Source organism: Gopherus flavomarginatus, chromosome 1, assembly GCF_025201925.1.
Source record: "Gopherus flavomarginatus isolate rGopFla2 chromosome 1, rGopFla2.mat.asm, whole genome shotgun sequence".
NCBI lineage: Eukaryota > Metazoa > Chordata > Testudines > Testudinidae > Gopherus > Gopherus flavomarginatus.
In genome coordinates this window covers 202,559,772-202,582,619 of record NC_066617.1, presented here as the reverse complement: position 1 = coordinate 202,582,619, position 22,848 = coordinate 202,559,772, and the positions used below count along the sequence as shown (strand labels likewise).

General features: G+C 43.2%; 1 protein-coding gene across 9 annotated transcripts in view; it reads right to left on the bottom strand.

Moving 5' to 3' along the window:
• ITSN1 (intersectin 1) overlaps positions 1–22,848 on the bottom strand; it is a 218,273-nt gene that overhangs the window by 97,569 nt on the left and 97,856 nt on the right. For all 9 annotated transcript variants that reach the window (XM_050929035.1, XM_050929025.1, XM_050929057.1 and 6 more), the window contains 3 exons: positions 22,706–22,793; positions 21,836–21,975; positions 812–936 (listed from right to left, as the gene is read on the bottom strand). In XM_050929035.1, the coding sequence (XP_050784992.1) occupies positions 812–936; positions 21,836–21,975; positions 22,706–22,793 (353 nt within the window). The remainder of the gene's footprint in view (positions 1–811; positions 937–21,835; positions 21,976–22,705; positions 22,794–22,848) is intronic.

The window sequence follows — 22,848 nt, the reverse complement described above, 5'->3', positions numbered from 1 at the left end:
CTCCCAGTCCTCTGTTCTAACCACTTGACCAACAGCTTTTGATTAGATCAGGGGTTTAATGCTCCCACATTGTATGTGTTATTGGTTTCAAAAGAACGTTGAAAACAAAATTCAAACAGCTACAACAGCTGTATCATATTAAAATTTTCTACTATGGTTTTAATGAAACTTCTCCCTTATGGAAGACAGCTGCCAGCTAGTCTTCATACCATATATATGGAAAAAATGATTCTTAAAACAAAAATATTCCTTATTCAGTATTTAAGTCTTGTGTGTAATACAAAATGTATAAGTTACAACATCAGAAAAATTCAATGCATAGAAGAATATCAAACCCTTTTGATTTTTCCCTAGACTCCCAAACAGCATGGACATTTAAAAATAAAAAATCTGTGGACTGGAGAATCATTTCTGTTAAACACACAAACACACACCAAGCATCCTAGTTTCTTTGCCAAATTCCCATCTCCATACAGGACAGCTGGTTGAGAGTTCTAGGAAGAACCAAAAGCAAGGGTGTGGTTGTACATGCACAAGAGTCTGGTCTCCACATTAAGTTTTGGATTCAATGACACAAGGCTTTCCCCCTTCCAAGTGCAGTCTCCTTTTGGGCTGAAACAAAAGTCTTGGCTAAGGACTTGAGTTTTCTCCTCGTTTCATAGAGCTGCCAACATACTGCTGATGCTCAGTAAATAACTGAGTTTAGATTAAGTTCTTAGGAACAGAAAGTTTATCTTACTTGTACGTGAAATACTATGCACACCTCTGGCTCTAAATAAATTTTGTATTTACCATAAACTAAAACTGTTACCTTTGGGTTTCTTTTTGCTTTTCCAGTTCTACCGTCTTCCTCTCTTGTTCCTTCTGTTTCAACTTCTCAACTTCTAAGTTCTTTTGCTTCTGAAGCTGCTGCTTGTTATGTATCTCTCTCAGCTCCTACAGCAATAAATATATTGCATGTAATAATGTACTACATATCAGTATCACAACAAATGGCTCCACATTTCTCATTGTTAAGGACCCAGAACCTTCTTAAATATACCACCAAAATTTTTGAAAATCAAGTAACTGGCAACAGGTCAGACATTTTTACATATTGCCATGATTTAGTCCTCAAAGTGATAATGCTGACATTTTATTGTCTACACCATAGATTCTTTAGTCTCCATTCCTTGCTATAGTAATTGGATTTTTCATTAAGTTACAGAACCTCCTCTGAATTCAGTTATATAAGTGAGGTTATATAAACAACAAATTTTGTCTCTGATATGTAGGGCCACAAATGTGTAAAATGCCATATTAGAATTGTTATTCAATATATGGAGGAAAGACGGTTACTCACCTTTGTAACTGTTGTTCTTCGAGATGTGTTGCTCATATCCATTCCAGTTAGGTGTGCGCGCGCCGCGTGCACGTTCGTCGGAGATTTTTACCCTAGCAACACTCGGTGGGCTGGCAGGGCACCCTCTGGAGTGGCGCCGTTATGTCGCCTGATATATACCCCTGCCGGCCCATCCGCTCCTCAGTTCCTTCTTGCTGGCTACTCCGACAGTGGAGAAGGAGGGCGGGTGTGGAATGGATATGAGCAACACATCTCGAAGAACAACAGTTACAAAGGTGAGTAACCGTCTTTTCTTCTTCAAGTGCTTGCTCATATCCATTCCCGTTAGGTGATTCCCAAACCTTACCTAGGCGGTGGGGTCGGAGCGCGAAGTTGCAGAATGTAAGACCGCTGAGCTGAAGGTGGCATCGTCTCTGGACTGTTGGACCAATGCATAGTGCGATGTAAAGGTGTGGATGGAAGACCAGGTGGCCGCGCGGCAGATTTCCTGTATGGGAACATGGGCCAAGAACGCGGCAGATGAGGCTTGAGCCCGAGTAGACTGGGCGGTGAGATGGCCAGTCGGGACGTGAGCCAAGTCACAGCACGTCCGAATACAGGATATCACCCAAGATGCAATCAGTTGGGAAGAGATTGCCATGCCCTTCATACGCTCTGCCACCGCTACAGATAGCTGAGGTGAAAGCCGGAAGGGTCTGGTCCTCTCGATGTAAAAGGCGAGAGCCCTGCGGACATCCAGAGTATGCAGCTGCTGTTCCCGTCGCGATGAGTGCGGCTTTGGAAAAAAAAAAAAGACTGGCAGGAAGATGTCCTGATTAACGTGAAAGGCAGAGACGACCTTAGGGAGGAACGCCAGGCGTGGTCGCAGCTGTACCTTGTCTTTATGGAACACCGTATATGGAGGATCCACAGGTCAAAGCTCGAAGTTCTGAGACTCGTCTAGCCGAGGTGACAGCGACTAGGAACGCTGTCTTCCAGGACAGGTACAGCAGCGAGTATGTGGCTAAAGGCTCAAAGGGGGGCCCCATGAGCTTGGTTAAGATGAAGTTCAGGTTCCAGGTAGGGGTTGGGCGGTTGACCTGGAGACAGAGTCGCTCCAAGCCCTTGAGGAATCTGGAAACTATAGGATGGGAAAAAACAGAACTGCCAGCCTCCCCAGGATAGAACGTGGAAATAGCTGCAAGGTGCACTCTTACAGAAGAGATCGCTAGACCTTGCTCTTTGAGAGACCATAAATAGTCTAAGATAGTGGGGGCTAATACTGACTGCGGAGAAAGGTCCTGCTGGTTGCACCAGTGACAGAAGCGCTTCCATTTAGCAAGGTATGTTGAACGCGTGGAGGGCTTTCTGCTTCCCAGCAGCACCTGTTGTACTGCGGCGGAACAACGCAACTCCAATTGGCTCAACCAGCCAGCAGCCATGCAGTCAGATGAAGGGACTGCAGGTCTGGGTGGTGCAGCCTGCCGAAGTCCTGCGTGATCAGGTCCGGGCAGAGTGGCAAGGGAATCGGGTCTGACAGAGATAGGTCGTGCAGCATGGTGTACCAATGCTGCCTCGGCCAAGCCGGAGGGATCAAGATAAGGCGGGCTTTGTCCTTGCGGAGCTTGAGAAGAACTCGGTGGATGAGAGGAAACGGTGGGAAGGCATAACAGAGGTGGCCTGTCCACGGAATGAGAAACGCGTCCGACAGGGAGCCCGGGGAGCGACCTTGTAGGGAGCAGAACACCTGGCATTTCCTGTTCTCCCGGGAGGCAAAGAGGCCTATGTGGGGAAAGCCCCACCTCCAGAAAACTGAATGGAGAATGTCCGGACAGATGGACCACTCGTGCGCCAGGAAGGACCTGCTCAGGTGATCTGCAAGCGTGTTCCGGACTCCTGGAAGGAAGGAGGCTACTAGGTCTATGGAGCGGGCTATGCAGAAGTCCCACAGTTGGATCGCTTCCTGACACAAGGGGGAGGACTGTGTCCCTCCCTGTTTGTTTATATAATACATGGCTGTTGTGTTGTCTGTGAATACTGCAACACAACGGCCCTGCAGATGGCACTGGAATGCTTGGCACGCCAGACGGACTGCTCTCAGCTCCCGGACATTGATGTGTAGCGTCAACTCCTGGGACGACCAAAGGCCTTGGGTGCGCAGGTCCCCTAGGTGAGCACCCTAGCCCATAGAGGACGCGTCTGTTGTTAGGGATGTGGAGGCCTGGGGAGGATGGAATGGCAGACCTGCACACACCCGGAACGACGTTCGCAACCAGTCGAGGGAGCCAAGAACGCTCGGCGGAACTGTCAGAATGATGTCTATGGCGTCTCTGCCCGGCCGATAGACAGAGGCTAGCCAGATTTGGAGAGGACGCATTCGCAGCCTGGTGTGCTTTGTGACGAATGTGCATGCAGCCACGTGACCGAGGAGACCAAGGCAAGTACGAGCAGAGGTTGTTGGAAAACTCTGAAGACTTTGGACAAGGGAAACTATGGCCTGAAACCGTTGGGGGGGTAAACTGGTCGTCGCCAGGTTGGAGTCCAGCATTGCCCCGATAAACTCTATCCTCTGCGTAGGCACCAGAGTTGACTTGTCTAGAGTGAGGATCAGGCCTAGACACATAAACAGGTCCTTGATAATGGACACATGGCTGATGACTTGTGCCTCGGAGGCCCCTCGGATAAGCCAGTCGTCGAAGTAAGGGAAGACGTGTATTCGACGACGGCGTAGGGAAGCAGCGACGACCGTCATACACTTCGTGAAGACCCGAGGGGCGGAGGAGAGGCCAAAAAGGGGAGGACAGTAAACTGGTAGTGTCAATGCTTTATCACAAAGCGCAGATACCTCCTGTGTGGGGGATAAATTGCAATGTGGAAATTGTTAAGATAAGTTCCTGTCTGCATCCTAAAAGACTTGCCCATATCGGTATTGCCCTGGCCTCTTCCTTTGTCAGTCAGTGTTAAAGGCATTCTGAACTATATGCATTTCCTCACCTTTTGGGGGCAAAGGCAGACTTTCAGGCACCTGTTCCCCTACTTGGCGTAAACTTTGCTTGTACCAATCAGAAACGAACACACACAGTTTTTGGGCCCCGTCCCCTATGATACTTCTATGATGTCATAGTGGGTATTTTAGGCTGGTCTGCCATGTGCAGGCAGAAGAGGAGAAAGAAAAACGAATCCTGTGTACCTTGTGCACACCGGTAACCGAGCCTGATCACCTCGAAGCCTCTCTCAGCTCATGTGTTTTAAGCAGAGTTTCTACGTTTGCAGGTCGTTATGAGTTGGTTTGTATTCGTAAGTATTGGTTATTACTAAATGCTGCATCCGTGTTTATAAATATTTACTGCATCTTTGTTTATAAATATTGTTTAATAGTAAATACTTTAGCCATTGTATGTTTTAAGTTCCATTAACCCTATTAGCTAATCATATGCTGCTCCTCTACCCCTTGTAACTATCCCCAATAAAAAACTTTTAATTAATTAATTTTAGTTGTGTGCGTGCCTGCAGTTTGCATCGTGACCCAGACCCTCCTTGCATCCCTTACCTATACAGTCTATTGCCACGTGCAGCCTGGTAAGTAACAGCTCTGCATTTTTCTTTCGCCCCTAAAAGTATGTGGTAATCTACAGAAATATGCATCCTGCATGTCGAGAGCGGCATACCAATCTCCGGGATCCAAGCAAGGAATAATTGTTCCCAGGGATACCATGCGGAACTTGAACTTTTTGATGAATTTGTTCAGTCCTCGCAGGTCTAGGATAGGCCAGAGGCCCCCTTTCACCTTGGGAATTAGGAAATATTGCGAATAAAACCCTGTGCCCTTTAACTCCTCCGGTACTTCCTCTATAGCTCCGATTGAGAGGAGCCTGTGGACCTCCTGGATGAGGAGTTGCTTGTGAGAGGGGTCCCTGAAGAGGGACGAGGAGGTGGGGTGGGAGGGAGGGGATGAAACAAACTGAAGATGGTATCCAAGCTCCACCGTACATAGGACCCAACGATCTGATGTCAACTGGGACCACGCAGGAAGGAACAGGGAAAGGTGGTTGTAGAACTGAAAGGGATCCGAGGAGGCAATTGGTACACTGCTCTCGGGCGCACCCTCAAAAGTTTGATTTGGGTCCCAGTGTTGGTTTGGTGGGACCGGAATTGTTACCCCGTTGAGGTCCAGACTGATGTCTGCGAGTGGTACGACCTCGTCTTCTGGCAAAGTCTTGCCTTGGCCGAGGCGGGGGATAAGGGCGCTGAGGTTAGGAACGGAAAGACTGTCTTTGAGTCTGAGGCATATGCATTCCCAGCGAACGCATGATTATATGGTTGTCCTTCAGACTCTGCAGTCTGGGGTCCGTCCTTTGGGAGAACAAGCCTTGTCCATCGAACAGCAAGTCTTGTATGGTATGTTGCAACTCAGGTGGTAAGCCGGACACTTGCAACCATGATATACGGTGCATGGCTATGCTAGAGGTGACTGTTCTAGCCGCCGAATCTGCGGCACTTAGTGAGGCTTGTAAGGAGGTCCTCGCGACCCTCTTCCCCTCCTCCAGGAGTGCTGCAAATTCCTGGAGGGAATCCTGCGGAACCAACTCGGTAAACTTCCCAACCGCCTCCCAAGTATTGTAATTGTATCTACCCAGGAGGGCTTGTTGGTTCACTATGCGGAGTTGGTGGCTTCCCGTGGAATAGATTTTCCATCTCAACAAATCCATGCGCTGGGCCTCCCTAGATTTAGGCGCAGGGTCTTGTTGGCCGTGGCGCTCTCGTTCATTGACACTTTACCACCAATGAACAGGGAGCGGGGTGCACGTAGAGGTACTCATACCCCTTGGAAGGCACCATGTACTTCCGTTTGACCCCTTGGCTGTAGGTGGGATGGAAGCCGGGGATTGCCAGATAGCGTCTGCTCTAGCCTGGATTGAACGGATGAAGGGGACAGCCACTTTGGTGGGTGTCTCTGCGGACAAGATGCTAATCACTGGGTCCTCCACCTCTGGAACCTCCTCTACCGGCAGGCTGACGTTCTGGGCGAGATGCCGCAGAAGGTCCTGGTGTGACTGGAGGTCGATCGGCGATGGCCCCGATGCTGATGTGCCCGCTACTGCCTCATCAGGGGAGGAGCAGGATGACAGCCCCGGAACAAGTGGGTCCTGCACTGATGTCTGGTCTGGGGGGACCTCTGTCTCCGGAAGGTCATGCGGGTCCGGTGCGTGTGCACTGGTTTCCTTTGTGCCAGCGGGGGGAGGTCGGCTGATGGTGGCCTCAGGCAGATGGTGCTTTGAGTGATCGGAGCGTGATGGGCCAGTCAGTTCACCTTGGGCTTGATGATATGCCCAAGGTGTCCAAAAGGACCACTGGTGAGGTTCGTGCTCCGGGCCACGGGCATGCGTATCTGAGTCCCCGTAAGAAGCACTGTCCACGTGGGAGGAGACGGATGGATGACGCAAAGGCCATGGAGGAGCTGAAGTCGATTGGATCAGATCTCTGCGTCCATTGGACTCCTGTCTGCGCGGTACCGGCGAATGGTACCGAGAGTTATAGCGGTGCCGGGACCGGGACCAGGACCTGGACCTGCGACCAGCGCGGTGCCAGGAGGTCGACCGGTGCCTCACGTCTCCATGCTGGGATCGGCTGCAAGAGGTATGGTGGTGCCGGGATCTGGACCAGTGCCGAGAGTACCACGATGGAGACCGGAATCTCAAGCGGTTCCGCGAGTATGACCGGTACTGGGATGGAGAGCGGTACCGGGACTGTGAGCGGCGCCGGGATCGAGAACGTCCGCGGGACCTGGATCGGGACCAGAGGCGTTCCGCAGTGCCCGGCGAAGATGGCCTCATCATGCCAGGCTTGCCCAGTGATTGAACAACCCGCACCGGCGATGCCGGGGGTTGGGGCAGCTCAGGCTCCGTCAGAGCAATTAGTTCCCGAGCCAGAGAGAAAGTCTCCGGCATCGAGGGCACGACGAGCGCGACCACAGCGTGCGCTGGGGAGCTGGTAGACACTGGACTCGACGGCTCCTGAGAGACCGGAATCAACGGTGCGGAGGCAAGCGGTGCCACGGCAGTTGACTGTGCCAGGCGGTCCGCCTTGGATGTACGCTCCGACTGCAGCGTAGATACAGGTGCTGCACGAGCCTTGTGCCTCTTGCTCCTCGGGGAGAGGGATCGGTGCCTGCCAGAGGGTTGAGCCGGTGAAGGGTGGTGTTGAGCAGCCTTTACTGGAACCGTGCGTTCTGGTGCGGAGGAAGCACTCGTCCCCGGGTGCCAGAGTCAGGGCCGAGGATGGAGGAGTTAGAGCTGCCTCTATCAAAAGTTCTTGAGGTGAATGTCCCGCTCTTTCTTCGTCCGGGGCTTGAAAGCCTTGCAGATTCGGCACTTGTCCGCAAGGTGGGACTCGCCCAGGCACTTTTAAACAGGAGTCGTGCGGGTCTCCTGTGGGCATCGGCAGATGACAGGCCGCGCAGGGTTTGAAGCCCGGAGTATATTTTTACTAATATAAAAGTTAACTAGAACTATAGAGAATGAACTATGTACACAATGACTATATAAACGAGCGAAGAGCTAGGGAGGTGGGGATCAGCTAAGCCGCGCACCACTGTTCCAATGACCGACATGGTCGGTAAGAAGAAACTGAGGAGCCGATGGGCCGGCAGGGGTATATATCAGGCGCCATAGCGGCGCCACTCCAGAGGACGCCCTGCCGGCCCACCGAGTGTTGCTAGGGTAAAAATCTCCGATGAACGTGCACGCGGCGCGCGCACACCTAACTGGAATGGATATGAGCAAGCACTCGAAGAAGAACTGTTATTTCCTTCATTCATAATCAACATATTGATTTAAAAAGTGGATCAGGCAGCAAGAACACATCTTTACAAGAGGCCGGAAGTTTCTGCTCAGACTTTTAATATTTACAGTTTATCTGGCAGTTATCTAAAGTATGGCTCACAGAGCTTTCCAAACATTTATTCTCTCTCCACTTTTAGTCATATTCCCAAAGGTGACAAAAAGTTCAAAGAGACTGACTTGTTTCTTAAATGCTGCTGTAAATGGCTAAAGGATTTTCTTCATAAATAAATAATCTTTATCTTGATGGTGGCCTTATTTTTAATTAATAAGTTATTAGCAGCTTTGTTACATAAATTTGTCAGATTTCTTACCTACTCATGACAATTTTTTAAAAATTGACTCCTGAATTGTTCTTACAAATATTGGCAACTATTTTCCACTGTATGTTTCAGTTTGAAATTCATAGGTATATCATTGCCATATGAACTGCTGAAGCATTTTCAAGATTATTTTCTCTCCAAGAAATGGAATATTTTCAGCAGTGTCTTCGGAGCTGAATTTAGGCACTGAAACAGATAGGCTTGGCAGAATTCGATTTTTTTAATTTTAAAATAATTTTGACTGATAACACTGACATTTATTTTTAAGGGCTTTTTTAATTTTTATCAATTCAAATTTTCCCACTTGAGGGAAATTATGGGGAGTTCAAACAATTTAATGACAGTAGACAGATTCAAAAAGTTAAAGCTTTACAACTGTTAAAACAAAAAAATTGTATATTTTGACTCGTGATGCTGATACAGTAAATTCCCTTACTTTAAACTCAAATTCCCAAGCAGCATTTTTCTTTCTTTGCTCATCTGTAAATTGTGATCATCAATGGAAATATTTATTTCAATTGTTGGTGTGTGTACGGTGAAATCAACATTTACCAATAAGATCTAATCCTTTCAAGCCTAGAAAGAGGAATATTAATTTGCATAAATTTGATGATTTGGGTGAAGAGAACTGCTTGAAGCGTTTGGGTGGCAATGAGTGAATGCAGCGTGTTTAAAACAATAAAAGGTCAGCACTAACATGAATAGAAATTATATTATGAACTTCTTTGTACAACACCTAACTTTGGGGTCTGATCGTCTTGTCAGTGTTTCTTTAACTAGTTGTACGAACTGGGAATGTCTTTATCCAAAACATTTGAGAATTGTCTCTTCCCTTCAAAATTAGTCGCATATCTTTAAATAACCACTTCCAGTTTATGAAGAAAAATCTGCTATAGTCTTCAAGTATATAAAAATAGGCATAAACTATTTAACTTCTCTGGCAGGGAAATCTGAACTTCATATGTATACTAATATTTTCCATGTCTTAGTGAAACATATTGAAACTTGCACCAGACCAGACAGGTTTATATTTCTTATACACTTATAGGTTTATCCTTTATCACTTAGGACTGAAACATGTGCTCTCCTAGGTAGTATTCATATACTGGGCCACTTAATCGTTGATTTAGTCAGAATTTCACAAACTAAGTTTTTTCCAAATCTTTCACGTAAGGTGTTTAATTTTCTCACATTTGGACCTTGCATATTAACAGAACTGGAAAGTGTATACAAACAGCAAAAATGAGAGCTGAACTCTGACAAGTCAGAAGCGATTCGGCAAGCAGCAACAGAAAAGAAAATGAGCAGGTCACTTTGTAATATCATTAGTGACTTCTCACCTACAGTTTAAAAACACAAATAAATGTGATAGTCATTCATTAAATTTTCCACACCTTTTTAAGTCCGCAAAGAACAGTTTTTGATTGAAAACACCTGTATGCCACTGAAACAAGTACATACATTAATCCATAACTGCAAATCACACAGCAGAGCAGGCTGGGCTAGATTTTAAAAGAGGTATGAAAATAACTATATTGTGATAAACAGTAGCAAGTGTCATTTGCAAGATGCTACAAAGCTCATGATATACCTGTGTAACTAAGAAAAAAGTTAAAATGAATATAATGACCTGGCTCTCGGTTTAATTTTATTTATTTCTTATCCTCAAATATTACAACTTTAACAGAAACAGAACCCACAGAGTAAAAGGGGACAGTTTGGGCAAAACAATACTGTGTGGAAGCTATTATTTAGAAATAAAGTGGGCCAAAATTCTGAATGTTTGATTTGCTGGAATTTTCGACATTTCATAAACTTTCCCACGAGATGATGATTCCATAAAATTTTCGTTATAGAAACAGACTCCGGGTGTTTTTGAAACAAAATATGCCCCCCAAGACCCAGAAGATGCAAAATGAAATTGGCATGATTTTTGTCAGTTTTAATGCTGCCCACCACTGAACAACAGTGAAACTGAGGAGAATCACATCAATTTTAGTCAGCTGTTTCCAGGACTTCCTGGGTAGCGGCCTCATCAGGCTACAGGAGACAGGCAGTCCCAGAAGCCCACTGTCCCAGGAATCTAAGAGACCTTGGCTCCCCAGCCCCAGCACAATCCATCTGGTGCAGCTGTTCAAGAGAGACAATCTGAAAGCCTGGGCTCCCCAGCAGCCAACCAAGAGATGGCTGGAAACCAGGCAGGTTTCCATCTGAACCCTGCCTGTGGTTCACTTAAAGGTCACCAAACCTACTATGTTTCTGTGAAACATTTCAGATTCAACTAATCAGCATTTTCTGACAAAACATTTCCTTTGGAAAATTCTTAACCAGCTCTACTTAAAGTCACAGTGAACCTTAAAGGCTAACTGACGTCTAGGATAGGCATTACAGAACATACAACAGGCTTAATTTTAAAGTGATCTGGGGATTTCGGAATTTTTTCAAGTCCTGCACATGCACACATAGCTAGAAGCACTAGTGTACAACACAATTGGGGGGCGGGGGCAGGGAAGGAAAAAAGCATTGACAGTGAGAGCCAAGGACCTTACATAGCTTAGTAGCAGTAAAGGGCACTTGAAGCTGGAGGCAGTGCCTCACCTTACAGAACTAGCTCACCTATTTAATTTGGCAGTTCACAGTATTTTGCAATGTTAAGGATTCTACCTTTGTTCCAAACTAACTTATTTTCTGTAACCACAGAGAAGGTTTTCTTTTTATGCACACCCACAATTTCCATTAGCATCAAGAAATTATGAATGTATGAAGCTGAACTATATTCAACATAATTCACATAAACATTAGCAGTAATGGGATTTATAAACATTCATCAAGGAGGGAAATACAGATTACAGAGGTCAGCCATGGATAAAAGTATTATCTGATTTGTAACCAACTCCAAAGTCATGCATTTGTATTATTAATAAAGCCACTTCACCTCCCTATCATTATGCCACTCCACTAAATATGTAATTTTATTCTGCTCTATTGTATTTTGAGTTTTTTTAACCACTGGTCTAGCTGTATTTCCAGGTGACCAAGCTGATACTGATGCCATTTCAAGTGTGGATAGGGAGACTTTGGCATGCTCAGTTTAGTTACATGTGGGAGCTGCTTTCAGCCAAGAACTCCCTTGATGTGCCTCTTCCCTTTCTTGTCCCTTCCCCTCTTTCCTCATTTACATTTGTTTGGTAAGTGGCTCAATTTCCAAGTTGCAGTTTAAGTCCTGGTTTATCAGTCCAGAGCTAACATCTCTACTGCTGTTGAACAGAGGACTTAGAAAGTGAGATGGCTTTGTAGTGGCAGGTTTGAAGATAATCTGTTACTAGTTACAATACTTTTAGCTAGCTTTAAGAACACAGGAGCATTCCAAGTGCCCCTTTTCCTCATCCTCACTTAATTTCTTTATTCCAACAATTCTGTTCTTTTATCTTAAGTAGTTAAAGACAGGATCTGGGTGGAGGGAAGTTTGTGTGGGAGTCCTTTGTTCTGGTCTTGTATCTGTCCCTCTCAGCTATGGGAAGGATTTCTGTCTCTTGCTTTCTAATCTTCTGTTTCCAAGTTGTAAGTACAAATATAATAAGGCAGTAAGGTTTATATGGTTTTCTTTTGTATTTACATGTGTGTAGTTGCTGGAATGTTTTGAATTGTATTCTTTTTGAATAAGACTGTTTATTCATATTTCTTTTAAGCAATTGACTCTGTATTTGTCACCTTAATACAGAGAGACCATTTTCATGTACTTTTTCTTTCTTTTTATATAAAGCTTTCTTTTTAAAACCTGTTGGAGTTTTTCTTTAGTGGGGAACTCCAGGGAATTGAGTCTGTGCTCACCAGGGAATTGGTGGGAGGAAAATGTCAGGGGGAAATCTGTGTGTGTTAGATTTCCTAGCCTGACTTTGCATTCCCTCTGGGTGAAGGAGGGGGGTGGGGGAGAGATTGGCTCTCTCTCCTTGTGTTTCCAGGACTGGAAATAGAGAGGGTGGAGTCCCTCTGTTTAGATTCACGGAGCTTGCTTCTGTGTATCTCTCCAGGAACCCGGGGGGGGGGGGGGGGGAACACCTGGAAGGGAGAAGGGAAGGGAAATGGTTTATTCCCCTTTGTTGTGAGACTCAAGGAATTTGGGTCTTGGGGTCCCCAGGGAAGGTTTTTGGGGGGACCAGAGTGCCCCAAAACACTAATTATTTGGGTGGTGGCCAAGCTGGTAACTAAGCTTGGAGGTTTTCATGCTAACCCCCATATTTTGGACGCTAAGGTCCAAATCTGGGAATAGGTTATGACACAGGACTAAGTCACTGTCTTTAACTAGTAGAACTAAAATCCTTGGAGCATTAAGGTCATCAAAATTTGAAAATCGATAAGCACAAAAAATATTGAAGATATAGCCCAACAATTTGCACTATGGCTAATTTATTTTAACAGGACATTTTAAAAAGAATGTGGATGGCTAAATAGCTCTCAGACTTCAGAAAGAGTTCTACTCTGATTTAGAGAGAGTTTCTATTTAGTTATTTATTTTTAAAAGTTCACCAAGTTATGAAATCCATAAAGGAGTACAGACCTGATCTTGCAAGAATTGTTTGCACTGAACTCCCATTCACTTCAGTTGGAGCTCTGATTGTATCAAAATTGCAGGATTGCAAACTGTAGAACCTCAGAGTTACGAACAACTGGGAAATGGAGGTTGTTTGTAACTCTGAAATGTTCATAACTGAACAAAACATTATGGTTGTTCTTTCAAAAGCTTACCACTTAATGATTTTATACAGCTTTGAAACTTTACTATGCAGAAGAAAAATGCTGCTTTTAACTATCTTAATTTAATTAAAACAAGTACAGAAACAGTTCCCTTACCGTGTCAAATCCTTTAAGAAAAACTTCCCCTATATTTTTCTCGTAGTTTACATTTAACACATTACTGTACTGTATTTTTGTCGTCACTGCTGCTGCCTGCTTGTGTACTTCTGGTTCCAAATAAGGTGTGTGGTTGACCGGTCAGTTCATAATTCTGGTGTTCATAATTCTGAGATTCTACTGTACTTTTTTTTTAAAAACATATGTAGGCTTACCTTACAACTAAGTTTATTTTATAACTAAGCATGTTTTATAACAAGAGTTGAAAACCATTGCCACCTTCATCCACTAAGACCAGAGTTGGGTGCTTTCACTATAAGAGTGATGTGTCCATTCCAGTTTGAAGAATCTGAGTAGGTGTCAGCAAAGTCAGTAACTGTTGCAGCAAAAACAGAGCCCTTAGTGTTTGATATCTGGTCCAAACAGGTAAATAATTTCTGTTCAGTCTTCTAAATAAAAAAATAAATTTTATCTTATTTATAGCTATACATTTAGTTATGTAGGATCTTCAGTTTTTAAAAATGTAAAAAATGTTTAAAGGCATTTAAGTCCACCATTTTCTTTTCCCCAACAAACTGACACACTAGTTCTATATTTTGTTGAGCAAAAGATTTTGAATATGAGGTATGTAAGCAACCCTAACAAGCAACATACCCAATAAAATTGGGTATCCAGTAGCGAATGGTAATTTCCAACAGTTATCTGAAGGTAAAACTAATTAAGAAAAGGACTTTTTCTGCAATAAATAGCTCTCTTGCTTCAGCTATAATGAAATGGGAATTAAATTATTAGAATTTACATTTTATTTACTGTACTGTCTTGCTTGGCATGACATTAAAAAAAAATCCAGCATCTCCCATGGTACTATATAAGATACAAACTAAACAAAATACCACGACATTTCAACAGACAGATGAATGAAACTCTGCTAAATAGTCAGTTAAAAAAAAATACGGTCCAGTACCTGCTCTTTATAAAAAAGTTAGGTAACTGCAAGTCGTGAGTTAGAAAACTATACATTTGTTGAGATAGTCATAACTTTAAGAGTTCATATTTCATTCATCATTTGTGGTGTTTGGAAGATTACCAATATGTTATCCAAAAGGTGCAAGTAGACACTGTTTAAAAATAAGCAACTAAACCACAGATATACATAAATATTTTGAAAAGTTAGAACACTGTCAAAGTTGCAAATCTAAACAGTCAAGAAGTGTAACAGCAAAGATTCTGATGATAATATTAAGAGACCCACACAGTATTTTTGAAAGCTAGGGAGGTTATTAAGTGTATGTAGGACAGTAAGTACATAATATGGGCAAGTAAAGTTGCTATGGAAACCTTAAACTATTGCATTTATTGTCTTAGGGCCAAATCTTGCCTTCCCACAGAGAGGCAAGAGGACGCACAGGAAACTTCCAAGGATTGTCCTGTGGAGCTTCCACCAAATCTTGCCCTTGAAGGGAAAGGATCGGGGGCATGTGGAGCAGGCAGATGTGGAGCATCCCAGCGGAAGGCAACCTCTAGTCCGGTGGTGCCCGCAGGCTGCATGTGGCCCACCAGTAGCCTGCGAGACAGTTTGTTTACATTGACCATCTGCAGGCACAGCCGCCTGCAGCTCCCAGTGGCCGCGGTTCAACGTTCCTGGCCAATGGGAGCAGCGGGAAGCAACACGGGCCGCAGGTTGCCCACCACTCCCCTAGTCCCACTACTCACTGAGGGGCTCTCCCACCCCACCCCACGAAGTATCATTATTCCTGAAGCAGCTGTGCAATCCTTGACAGAAACACTCCCTCTTCCTTTTGCCCCATATCAGCAGCCAGGGAAAGACTGTATCATCTAATGAAGATTAATTTTTTAACAGTCTCTTGTATAATACCCAGCATCACAAAATGCAGTGCTCTATATGAATAGAATATGTGTGATGCAGCATAAGTGTTTCTATTTAAAGTTTCTTAACACAATGGTCAAAACAAGGAGATTCATTGTTTTAAATGTTATACTCAAAAGAAAAATATAACTGCTAGTATCCTGTCCTGATTGTAAGTGAAGGCACACAAGAAATACTTCTTTTATCTAGGCAATAAGTAAAGATTAGATCAAAATTCAAATTCAGATCTAAACTTTTGATTTAGAGTTTGTTCTAGCACCTATTAAATACTAACTTAAACACTGAGCACTCATCTGTTTATGGGAAAGTAAAGCACATAACTGGAGGTGGTTCATCACTCTTAGATTGAGATGGATGAATACTGCCTGTCTAGGACATGGAGATCTTTAGAAAGAAGTCTAAGTGGTTGACGCAGCCCAGGAGAACTGCCAGGCACTGCAGCATTGCATCTTCCATTGCCACTGACTGGAAGAAAGAAATGCTCAAATGTAAACAGTCATTCATATGCAACACCTGTCCAGACAGAGACTGAAATCAACTGGAATATTGCACAAAATAAGGACTTTTCAAGAACATGGTTTTAGTTGTAGGCCACATTTTTTCTGGCTTTGAGAGTAATACATCAGTAACAAATCTATTTTTACATCAGTTGGCTACGCTAATTTACTGGCTTTCACCTCTTGTATGTATATTAACACACATGCTAAATATGTGAATCTCCAGAGTTATCTGAAATAATATCTGATCTTTGCAGCCAAGAATTATAATTTACAATGATTTTTTTTTTTAAACTGATCAATCTTACAGAGGTTCTAAATTACTGTGGCCTTTGTAAAAGTCAGGATTTGTACATAAACAATGAATATGCACAAACAGTATTACATAAAAAGAGTAACATAATAAACCTTCCTTAACCCAGAACTATTTTACAATTTTTTTTGTGAAAGAGTGGATCCAGGTAGGCCTATATCATACTCAAACATATATTTAAACTAGACGTAATATACAGGCCAAGATTTTCAAAACAAAGTACCTAAAGTTAGGCTCCCAAATCCATATTGAGACGACATCTAATAAGTGGCCTGATTTTCAACCATGCTACACATATAGCAAGCTCCCATTGACTTCATTATTCTTATTCCCTAACACACGCCCCAAAATAATATATAGCATTAGCAACTGTCACTCTTTCTTGTTAATACACTTCAAATCCGATCTAAAAGTAATGAAGGGACACTAGGACAGTGGTTCTCAACCAGGGGTGTGCATACCCTTGGGCATATGCACATGTCTTCCAGGAAGTACTCAACTCATCTATATCAGTGTCTCAATCTAGGGGTTGCAGCCCCCAGGGGGGTCACCGGACAGGTTAGGGGGATTGCAAGTATGGGGCAATCATTAAGGGGTGGCAAGGGTAATTTCCTGGGGCCCCAAGCCACAGGAGCCCCACTAAGCTAAATTACATCCTTCAGATCTGCTGCCTTGGCTCAGGCTTCAGACAAGGCTAACTGTGCAAAACAGGCTCAAGTATCACACTGAAATGTAAGTACAGTATTTATATTCCAATTGATGTATTTTATAATTATATGGTCAAAATGAAAAAGTAAGCAATTTTTCAGTAATAGTGTGCTGTGACACTTTTGTATTTTAGGTCTGATTTTTATAAGCAAGTAGTTTTTAAGTGAGGTGAAACCTGGCAGTACACAAAACAAATCAGATTCCTGAAAGGGGTACAGTAGTCCGGAAAGGTTGGGAACCACTGTACTAGGAGACTGCCTAAGACAGCCAACTCATTTCATATATTATGGACCTGGAACAAATTCAAACTTGTGATCTACAAGTTAGAGACTCTCCATACTATTTTTTTTTTAAACCAGTTGCCTCAACCATGCAGTCCCAACAACCTGAAGATTTTCAGGTATTCAGTAAGGAAGCCCTAAGATACTGCTTTTGAAAATCCAACCCTGAGTGACATTCCAAAAAGAAAGAGGAGTACTTGTGGCACCTTAGAGACCAACAAATTTATTTGGGCATAGGTTTCATGGTTTAAAACCCACTTCATCAGATGCATGCAGTGAAAAATACAGTAAGAAGATATGTATATACACATATAGTTGGTATGGCAACACTCATTTTTTCATGTTGTGTGTGTGTGTAATATCTCTCTCTCTCTCCCCCTAGGTATTTTCCACTGCATGCATCCGATGCAGTGGGCTGTAGCCCACAAAAGCTTATGCTCAAATAAATTTGTTAGTCTCTAAGGTGCCACAAATACTCCTCATTCTTTTTGCTGATACAGACTAACACAGCTACCATTCTGAAACCTGTCATTATATTCCAAAGAGCTTCAAAAACCCACTCACAGTGTGTCCACTCATGAGTTTTTAACTTGAAGGAATAAGCAACTGAAAAGCGCCAGCCATAATGAGAAACTAAATAGAAGGACCTTTATTAAGTCAGACTTTTAGGAGGAGTGTGAGAACTGCCAGCCAAACCACCAGTCTTCATCTACCTCATGGTTACATGATTGTGCATACTATTAAGACAAAAGGAAACAATTATAGTAATTCAGATAATTTAGCCACTACTCTGGCTACCACAGGCCTTCTCTCTTATCAGGGAATATAAAATACTATAAAATATATGCAATGGTATTGCAACCTACAGTTGTGACCTTAACAACCCTTCAGTGCCAACTGGCAAGATTCACTGTTTTGTAACAGCAAGGCTTAACAGGCCTGACAAGCTCACTACACCTACACTACGCTACACACTGCTTTCATTGTATTTATCCACAAAGAAGGTCATGTGAGGTCTTCAGAAAAAGCTGGTTTCAGAGTAGCAGCCGTGTTAGTCTGTATCTGCAAAAAGAACAGGAGTACTTATGGCACCTTAGAGACTAACAAATTTATTTCAGCATGAGCTTTCGTGAGCTACAGCTCACTTCTTCGGATGCACAGAATGGAACACACAGACAGGAGATATTTATACATACGGAGAACATGAAAAGGTGGAAGTATGCATACCAACAGGAACAGTCTAATCAATTGAGATGAGCTATCATCAGCAGGAGAAAAAAAACTTTTGAAGTGATAATTAAGATGACCCATAGAAGGTGTGAGGAGAACTTAACATAGGGAAATAGATTCAATTAGTGTAATGACCCAACCATTCCCAGTCTCTGTTTAAGCCTAAGTTAATTGTATCTAATTTGCATACTAATTCAAGTTCAGCAGTCTCTCTTTGGAGTCTGTTTTTGAAGTTTTTTTGTTGCAAAATTGCAACCTTCAAGTCTGTCACTGAGTGGTTAGAGAGGTTGAAGTGTTCTCCCACCGGTTTTTGAATGTTATGATTCCTGATGTCAGATTTGTGTCCATTTATTCTTTTGCATAGAGACTGTCCAGTCTGGCCAATGTACATGGCAGAGGGGCATTGCTAGCATATATCACGTTGGTAGATGTGCAGGTGAACGAGCCCTTGATGGCGTGGCTGATGTGATTAGGTCCTATGATGGTGTCACTTGGATAGATATGTGAACAGAGCTGGCATCGGGCTTTGTTGCAAGGATAGGTTCTTGGGTTAGTGTTTATGTTGTATGCTGTGTGGTTGCTGGTGATTATTTGTTTCAGGTTGGGAGGCTGTCTATAAGCGAGGACTGATCTGTCTCCCAAGATCTGTGAGAGCGAGGGACCATCTTTAAGGATATGTTGTAGACCTTTGATGGTGCGGTGGAGAGGTTTTAGTTGGGGGCTGTAGGTGATGGCTAGTGGCGTTCTGTTATTTTCTTTGTTGGGCCTGTCCTGTAGTAGGTGGCTTCTTGGTACTCTTCTGGCTCTGTCAATCTGTTTTTTCACTTCAGCAGGTGGGTATTGTAGTTTTAAGAATGCTTGATAGGAGATCTTGTAGGCGTTTCTCTCTGTCTGAGGGATTGGAGCAAATACGGTTGTATCTTAGAGCTTGGCTGTAGACAATGGATCGTGTGGTGTGTCCTGCATGGAAGCTGGAGGCATGTAGGTAAGTATAGCGGTCAGTGGGTTTCTGGTATAGGGTGGTGTTTATGTGACCATCGCTTATTAGCACAGTAGTGTCTAGGAAAAGGACAGTTCGTGTGGATTGGTCTAGGCGGAGGCTGATGGTGGGATGAAAATTGTTAAAGTCACGGTGGAATTCCTTGAGGGCCTCTTTTCCATTAGTCCAGATGATGAAGATGTCATCAATATAGCGCAAGTAGAATAGGGGCGTTAGGAAATGAGAGCTAAGGAAGCGTTGTTCTACGTCAGCCATAAAGAGGTTGGCATATTGTGGGGCTATGCGGGTACCCATAGCAGGGCCGTTGACTGGAAGGTATATATTGTCCCCAAATGTGAAACAGTTGTGGGTGAGGACAAAGTCACAAAGTTCAGCCACCAGGTTAGCCATGATATTATCGGGGATACTACTCCTGACGTAGCCCATCTTTGTGTGGAATGTTGGTGTAGAGGGCTTCCACATCCATAGCCCTATTTGCATACAAACTCAACAGGAGGAAGTGAAATTAACAGGATAGTCTGTAGAAACCATGTATTGATTTTGCTTTATATGTAACCTGTTTCCATTATCCTTACTCTCTTAAATCTTCCCTTTGATAATAAACTTATGATTGTTTTCACTATAAATGAATCTCAGTGCTGTGATGCTACAGTGATGTTACTGTGGCTGATCCTCAGTTGAATAAAAAGCTGGCTTTTACACCATCCCCTTGGTAATAGCAAAACTGGTATTTCTGTGAGTAGCTGGTGACAGGGTCTAGATATCACAGGGGAATGCAACAAAGGAGCTTGGTGACTGGGATGCATCTATCATTAACCTGTAAAGCAAAGCAAGTGCTGGCATTGGCCTGAGGGGATTGTTTGTGTGGCTTACAGATTAGTGTTGTCAGGAGCTGATGTTCAGTTAGGCACCAGCAAGTTTGTTTCTTGCTGGATGTCAGGGAGGGAGTAACAAGGCAACTCAGTCCTGGGCACCTCCAGAACATGCCACAATTGTATATTTTGTTGTTAAAAACAGGAGCAGTAATCTTAAACACATTAGAACTGCAGATAAGACTTGACCTGTGGTCTCAGTAGTGAAAAGGCACACTAAATACTTTTGTTAAATTATTCAGTTTACCTTATCTTTCAAAACATAGTGTTGTATCACCTACTGACAAACAGGTGATTAGTGTGGTCTCCTTTTCAAGAATAAAGTGAATTAGAAATCTAATTTATTAACAGTATTTTAGGATATATTCACAGAAAATATATGCAATTCATATCTGTAGCCAAATTAACCTATTATAAAGACAATTCTCCTAATCAAATCTAATTTCAAACCAGAATCAGCTATAAAACCTTTGCTCTTGTTGAAATATAAAAAACAAAAATGTTCAATATATTAGTTGTATGTTGCTCCTGGATGCTGTTTTTTAAAAAATATCCATGGAAACAGTGAGATAAAAAAAGCTTCTTCATATTAGGTTATCATTTTTCATTTTTTTTTAATGTAACTATCAGGAAAAAGTCTTAAACACTATCTTTGAAGGATGCTCTTCCTCTCCTAGCTGTTGCCATTTCTCTACTTTTCCTGTGTGATTGGATAAAACACAGGCTCAACAACTGACTAATCAATGTATGAACTGATTAAACAGAAGTGAAAGTATGAAGAGACAAAAGAAAAACAAACTACAGTCAGGAACAAGCATGACAGAAAAATTCTTCATAGAAATCAAAGTCAAGTCACTTTACAGGTATGTTTAAAATGAAGGGTCTGTAAACTTGTAGAAATACCCGTATATACTCATTGATTAGCCTGTTTGTTTATAAGCTAACCCCCCCAAGATGGTTAAGTAAAAATAGCAAAAACTGTATGACCCTTTCATAATCTAACCCTATAGTTTAGAGGTTGGCAAACTTTGGCTCCTGGCCAATCAGGGTAAGGTGCTGGCAGGTTGAGACATTTTGTTTACTTGGAGCATCTGCTGGCATGGAGCCCCTAGGATCTCTTTGGCCGCAGTTCGCCATTTCCAGCCAATGGGAACAGCAAACTGCAGCCACAGGGACCTGAGGGGCTCCATGGACGCTCCAAGTAAACGAAACGACATTGTATTAGATATTCAATTCAATGATTCCATAGAGTTTAAAGTCATCAAATATTGCTGTAGATCCGTTTATAAGCCAACCCCCACTCTTTCATGCATCATTTTTTAACCATAAATATTCGGTTTATGAACGAGTATATATGGTAGTAATTCCACCACATTTCCAGAACCTCTGTTTATAGATGGGAGGGTAGAGGTTGGTAGTTATTTCAAGTGTAATCATAGATCTGGGACGAGATCATTTGAACTTATTCCCAAATGGGTTCAGATTTAATCCGGAACCTCTTGTTCAGAGCGTACAGTAATGCCAATTTATCCAAAGATTGTTTTTTTAAAAAGGAGGAGAGTACAATATATTTCAGGATGTTGTTGCTTTGTTTAATGGTCTTGACATTAAAATTTTGAACGAATCATATTATAAATAAAATGTTTCTGCTCATGATCAAACTAGCAGCTGACCAAACAAACATTTAGAAAACAGAGATTAACATAGGTTACCTTCAGTTGATTATTGAAAATATCGATCTCCTGAAGTTTGGATCTGGTTTCTTTTTCTACTTCATCTAGTTGGTCTCGAAGCTGCTGGCGTACTAGTTCCTTGGCTTCTAAGGCTCTTTTGATAGTAAGAAGAGAATCTCCTGTTTTTAAACATATTGTCAAATGAGATTTTCTTACACTGACATCTTTAGGTCACACATTGAAAGGTTTCTCAGCATTTCTCTTGCAAGATAAAAAAATTATTAGTGATACGAATGATATACTGCACAAATAGACTCAAACTTATTTTTAGATAGCTATAGATATATGCAAAGGTGAAAGTAAACTGGTTTGGTCTGGTGTACCAGCAAGAGCCGGTACACAGCAGACTGTGCTGGCAGGCGGCAGCTTCCCCAGGTGGGCAATTTAAAAGGGCCCTGGGCTCCAGGCAGCAGCCAGCGCCCCTGACCCTTTAAATCACTGCCAGAGCCCCGCTGCCAGAGCCCTGAGGTAGCAGCAGTGGCTGGGAGCCCTAGGTTTCCAGCAGTAATTTAAAGGGCTCGGGGCTCCTGGCAGCGGCCGGAGTCCCTGGCCCTTTAAATCACCACCAGAGCCCCAGGGCTTCCAGCTGCTGCCGCATTACAGCTTTCATGGGGCTCTGGCAGTGATTTAAAGGGCTCAGGGCTCCCAGCTGCCACTACCGAAGCCGGAGCCCCGGGCCCTTTAAATCACTGCCAGAGCCCCAGGGTAGTGGCAGTGATTTAAAGGGCCTGGGATTTAAAAGCCCCGCCCCTTCTGCCTGAGGCCCTCCCGCCCAGGACCCTGGCCTTGTGTACCGGTAAGTCCCTTTAGTTACTTTCACCCTTGGATATATATTATATATAAACTTACTGTGCAAACTGTTCTGCTGAACTTGTTTTAGTTGGTCATTGAGTAACTGTTTTTCTGGAATCAACCTTCCAAGCATCTGCTGAGACTCCTTGGGGAAAAGATAAAGGAACAAGTTATTGACTTTAACCAGAAATCAGTCACTA